The sequence below is a fragment of the Neltuma alba genome, unplaced genomic scaffold, assembly GCF_004799145.2.
Source record: "Neltuma alba isolate B1F8T4 unplaced genomic scaffold, ASM479914v2 tig00006686_pilon, whole genome shotgun sequence".
In the NCBI taxonomy this organism is placed as follows: domain Eukaryota; kingdom Viridiplantae; phylum Streptophyta; class Magnoliopsida; order Fabales; family Fabaceae; genus Neltuma; species Neltuma alba.
The window spans coordinates 20289-26569 of record NW_021634545.1 but is presented as its reverse complement, the minus strand read 5'-3'; the positions used below and the strand labels follow the sequence as shown (position 1 = coordinate 26569).

The following is a 6281-nucleotide window of genomic DNA, read 5'->3' as shown; positions in this document are numbered from 1 at the left end:
ATATTGATAAAAATCAATAATAAAAATACTTAAAAAATTCTTGTTTGAAAATTTAATTGGCTAAAAAGACATAAATTTGAACACGTACATGTATGATCTGTGAGTGCAACATATTTTCAGTTGTGTGTAACATCTCTTCCATTATATGCAAATGACTTTCGTTTATTATTTGCACACAACAGAAGTGATGTTGCACACAGTGGAAGATATATTACATTAACGAATCATAGTTGCACTTGCTTAAATTTATGTCTTTTTAACTAATTAACTTTTTAACTAGGGATTTTTTTACAATTTTTTTCAAAATACTTCTGCAACATACAATAAACAAACAGGACAATTATTTTTAGGCGTGGATATAAAAAAAATTTTGCCCAAAAATTCTATTATATAAAAAACATAAATGACAGACGTAGAAAAAGACAATAAAAGAAATAATGACCGGACAAGAGAGAGAGAGAGAGAGAGAGAGAGGGTGTTGGAACTTATCTGATGAGAGGCAAGTGAAGTGGATATGAATCAGCGGGTGAAGAAGAAAATCGATGACGCCAGAGCCAGCCCACAGTGTAAAAGCGAATCAAAGCCTCGAATATTCAACTCTCTCTCCTTCTCTCTCTTACTAAGAAAATTAGTATTATTATTAGTATTTTAAAAATCCATCAAAGATTCGTTTTTGTACGCGACGCCCCGACCTCGATATTTTCCCGACTTCTTCTTCCCCTTCTCATCCTCCTTCCTTACCCTCACATTCCCTCTCTTTCATTCAAAATTTTTCCCTTTTAATTTTAATTTAATGTTGCTGGCTTCCCTTCGTTTGCAAGTTTATTATTCCTAATTTTGATTCTGCTTAGATCCCATAATATTCTCTTTCTCTTTGAGAAGAACCCTCTGCTTGTTCTTAAGTGGGTCGGATCTACCTATGCTTGCACAAAACGCCATTCTTTTATATTCCTCTTCCTTCCTTCTCTCCCAGATTTTCCTCTCACACTTTTCATCCTTCTCTCAGACCAAAGTTTAGATTTTTCTTTTTCATTTCTCCTCAGAAAGGGAAAAAAAAAATGCAGCGTCAGAAAATGGGGTTTCCAGAATACATCGAAGCGTTGGAAGAAGAACGCTTGAAAATTCAGATGTTCGCTAAAGAACTTCCGCTTTCACTGGAGCTTGTCTCGCAAGGTACACCATCCCTTTCTGGATTTTCCATTACTGATTCTGGTCCTTTTGATTTTGATTCTGATTTTTGGATTTTTTTTCCCTTGTGGCAGCCATTGAAGCTTGTAGGCAACAAGTTTCTGGAACCACGGAGTACAATTTTCATGGACAATCGGATTGTTCGGAGCAGACGTCAATGGAAGAAGGCCCTGTGCTCGAAGAGTTTATTCCCATCAAGAAAAGGCCTTCCCCTGATTGTGACGACGAAGACGACGAAGACGAACAACATTCGCATAAGCCCAAGATTCTCAAGGACGACAATAAGAACTCTGATAAGAGAAAATCCGACTGGCTCAGATCCGTTCAGCTCTGGAACCCAGATCCCCCAACTAAAGAGGTACGCTAGAATTAACCTCTTAGGGGGAGGAAAAACAAATCTGATTGATATGAAATTTGGTTGTGTTGGAATCTGAGTTTGGATCACTAAGTTCTAGAGATAATTCCAGGGTCTGAGTCGAAACGGGGAAGTGAATTGAATCTCTGGTTTGTGCAGGATTTGCCCAGAAAAGCTACGGTGGTGGAAGTGAAGAGAAATGGAGGCGCCTTCCAGCCATTTCAGAGAGAAGACAATGTTGCAAAGACGAACAATAACGAGACATCGGCCGGTAAATCTGCATCTCCGGCTCCCGTGGCTGCAATGAGCTCCACCGCCGGTGCCGTCACCAACGGAGGCGGAAACAAGAGATCGGAGGAGAAAGATGGGCAGGGTCAGAGGAAGCAACGGCGGTGCTGGTCACCTGAATTACACAAACGCTTCTTACAGGCCCTTCAACAGCTAGGCGGTCCAGATTGTGCGTATCTTATCTTAATTACTCACTATTACCCAAATTTTCATTGTTTTTACTATATCTCCCCGCAAGAAATGCTAATTCATGTTTTCTGTCTCTGTTGGGTTCATCAGCTGCAACTCCCAAGCAGATCAGAGAGCTCATGAAGGTCGATGGCCTCACAAACGACGAAGTCAAAAGCCACTTGCAGGTTCGTGTATTCGAAGTTTAAACCTATTTCTTTAGTTTCTGCTTGTGAATTCATATGTTTAGATTCTGCTGATGGGTTCTAAAGATGTTGAATGAAATTGATTCACTTGAAGCAATGAATCTGAAATGTTTTTAATTTGTTTCAGAAATTTCGGTTGCACACAAGAAGACCGAGTCCTATGATTCACAACAATGCTACTTCACAAACAGCTCCTTTTGTTCTTGTGGGGAATATTTTTGTGCAACCACCGGAATATGCGGCGGCAGTGGCAACTTCCACAGCATCAGGTGAGGTAACTACGGTGACCACACCCACCGGAATTTATGCGCCGGTGGCGGCACATCCTCCTATGCCGCCGCCACTTGGTAAGAAGGCGCAGGTGAAGCAATTGGAGCAGGGTGAGCAGTCACAGCATTCAGATGAAGAAGAAAGGGTGAATCACGGTAGTGAAGGAGCTGTTCATTCAAATTCTTCTCCTGATTCATCATCTTCTACACATACAACCTCTCATTCTCACGGATATTGAGTTTGAGATGATGATGAAGACACCGTGCAGCAAAAAATGAAAAATGAAATTTTGTAATCAGAATATTGTAGTTGATCTGTGATATATTCTCTTGTTCTGGGGGGGTTAATCTAAATTATAGAGGTGAAGATACAGGTGACAGTTTTGTGGTGGTTGTTGTGTAACCTACGTACATTAGAATACATTTGTCAGAATTCAGAACTGTGGTTAATATTTTCAAAGTTCCAACTGTTTTCTCTTGTGGTTTTTGTATTGGCTTATTATTTTTATTTATTTACTTTTTTCTTTGTTAATTCAGTTTAGCCATTTTGTTAGGCTTTATTTAAGTAGTATCATGATTATAATTACTTTTAAGCACGTTTTCGTAAATTACTATTGAACATTTTAAACTGCTTTTAGTCTACTGAAATTTCAAGCTCAGTTACGCTGTTTTCTTTTTCATATATAGCGAAGCATCTCGATCAATTCACATAAAGTGAAAGGCAACTCAGGATAAGTTTAACTTCCCTTTTCAAAAGGAAAAAAGTGTAAAAAAATAAAGGATTCCACCTAGTTCTATTTATTTCTTTTTATGTTTGAGGAGAGTCTGGTGGTATTTATTTTTCTCCTTACTTTATTTAAAATTATCCTGTCCGATTCTATTTATAAGTTTTAAATTTAGAGAGGAGTGTGACTTATTTTATAATTTTTAGTTTGGATTTATCTTAACATTCGATGTATTTTTTTAATATAATATTGCCTTTAATTTTTTTTGTTATCATATTTCTTCACACATTCTTTCATCTTTTTTCTTATTTATTATGAAGGTATACTTAAAAATAAAAATATATTTCTAATTTATTTATTATTTTTAACTAATTTTAACTGATTATTTATTATTCTTGAATTGGTTATTTAAAACTTATAATAAGAATTGCATGGAATATTTAAGAAAATTTATGTTTGTATCAAGAACTTATCAAAACTTCAACAACTCATACCGGTTGAATTTAAAAGGCTTAAAGAAATACGAGTATTTATTAATTGCCTACGATTTGAGAGGTGAAATTGAATCTCAATTCTCAGGCCGGGGTGAAAATTCCTGTTGGATTCGGGGAGGAGTTACTTTTCCTTGCTTGGCAAGGTAAAAAAGCAAAGTGGAGAGAATAAAGGCATATTGCGGGGTGCGGTGGGAATCTTGAGGGAGAATCCAAGAATATCCAAAGAGAATACACAACGCACCCCAAAAAAACGCAGGTGTTGATTGGATGCAATGAACGAGACAAAGGAGTTGCTCCCTGCATTATTATTCTTGAAAACGCCACCCCACCCTCCGCTTCTCTCTACCATTTGCCACATTGGAAGACGCCGACCTTTCTCTCAGTCCAAAGAAAAAAAAAAGACGCCAACCTTTCTCATGTTGCACTTACATAGCAGAGATTTTATTATTTATAAGTTATTTTATTAAATTTTTAGGATAAATATACTATTTTGCTCTTTACTTATTATAGCATAAATAATTATTTGTTTAAAAAGATGTATATATTAAATATAAGTAAAGTTAGAGAGTTGTTATATTTTAATACAGAGTTGATACAATTTAAAGTTTTTTTTGTTTATGTGAAACATACCGAAAGTATCTTATAAATAAGATGAGAAGAGCATATGATATTTGTCTCACCATGTTACTACAATTTTTTATTTTTCAAATTTAGATGAATTTTGATTTTGATATCTCAAATTTTAAACCATGAATTTTGATCTTTTAACCAAAATCAAAATAAAGACAAACTTGATAGATAAAACATTTTATTAATCCCTTTCACCAAAAACAGGTAACTTTTCATTGATTGCCTATTTAAAACATTATTAAGCACTAAATGTGAAAGGACATGCTACATTTGGTTTTTAATATAAGAACTAGTTAACTAATTTGAATATACTAAGAAAATTAGTTAAATTAGTTATTTGTAATAAATAAGTATTGTCTTTTTTAAAATATTCTTCCTAATCAAATATAGTAACTAGAACTATCAGTATTATAAAAACTACTTTAAAAAAATAGATAAATATAATAGACAAAGTGAATCAGAGTTTTATATCTGAAACCAAAATAAAAGTCAAACGAACTTTTATATTAAGAACCGGAGATAGTATCTTTCACCAGGAATCTAAACTTTAATTTGTCACGTTGTGAAAAATTAGTTTGTTCCAATAGACCCAATAACTTGATTATTAATGTATGAAACAGTTAAAATAAATTTGTTTTAATCTTAAATATAAAATTTTAATTTTTTTTCCTTCTTCATATTGATTTATTTTTCCTAAATTACTCCTGTTATGTATAATATTTTAGCTAGAATGCCACTGTAAATTATCACATCAAGAGTTTTTTCTTAGAAAACAAAATCAACATAGATTTTTCACAAATAACTATATCAATTAATTTTTAAATCTATATAAATTAATTATCTAATTCTTATATTTATGATAGAAGAAAGTGCTTTTTTTTTTCTTTTTGGTTTTAGAAAAATAGTTTTGAAATTTTGGCGTGTGTTTGTGGATGAATTGCGGACCTTATTTGCCGTGACTTTTCCCATATGAATCGTTCATACTAAATGCCAAATACATGTTGAGCCACAAAAAAAAAAAAAAAAAAGCGAAACATTGCTTAGAATCTTCTACATGGATTTGTTTTGAGAACGACTCAGACCGCAGGGAATGGCTCGCCTCAATTTCTGTTGTCTTTACTTGAACATCCACCGCTTCTCCACGTTTCTTAATTGTCCTCTATATTTATGCATGATGTGAAATATCCCTCCGCTACTATTTTTATTTTTAAGACAAAGAAAACAGTTTTTATTTTATTTTATTTATAAATTATTTTATAAAATTTTTAGCATGAATATACTATTTTGTTCTTCATTTATTATAATATATATAGTTATTTTTTTTGAAATGTATATATATTAAATAGGAGTAAAATTAAAAATTTATTATATTTTAATAAATAGTTAATGTAGTTTAAGAATTTTCTTGGTTTATATAAAATATATTAAAAATACTTTATAAATAGGACTAAAGGAATATATTTTTATGATTACAAACCGTATAACTTGTCTCAAATTTATTATAAATCTCATGCATACACTTTAATTTTTCACTCCTTCCGGTCTTTATTATAAATTTTAAACGACTAATTTACAAATAATAATTAATTAATTAAAATTAGTTAAAAATAATAAATATGTTAGAAATAGTTTTTGTTTCTAAATATGCCTTTATAATAAATGAGAAAAATAATGAAAGAAAATGTGCGAGAAAGTGTTATAAGAAAAAAAATAATTAAGAGCAATATTAAAAAATACATTAAATGTTAAGACAAATTCAAATTTAAGCTTATAAAATGAATTACATGTTTTTTTAAATTTAAATCTTATAAATAAGACTGAATGAAATATTACTATAGTAAAAGTGCAAATGTACCTGTAAAAATTCCTTCATACGCATCTTACACTAAAAAAATTTCATGTGCGCAGTAATAATACATATGAATGTTTTCAAATAAAGGAAAAAGATCATGTTGGTT

General features: G+C 32.2%; 1 protein-coding gene across 1 annotated transcript; it reads left to right on the top strand.

Moving 5' to 3' along the window:
* Positions 1-904: 904 nt before the first annotated feature.
* On the top strand, positions 905-2949 carry LOC114750912 (transcription factor HHO3-like). Its single transcript, XM_028939553.1, has 5 exons — positions 905-1173; positions 1263-1546; positions 1703-2000; positions 2111-2187; positions 2333-2949. The coding sequence occupies exons 1-5, from the start codon at positions 1059-1061 to the stop codon at positions 2711-2713; spliced, it is 1155 nt and encodes a 384-aa protein (XP_028795386.1). The 5' UTR covers positions 905-1058; the 3' UTR covers positions 2714-2949.
* Positions 2950-6281: the final 3332 nt, after the last annotated feature.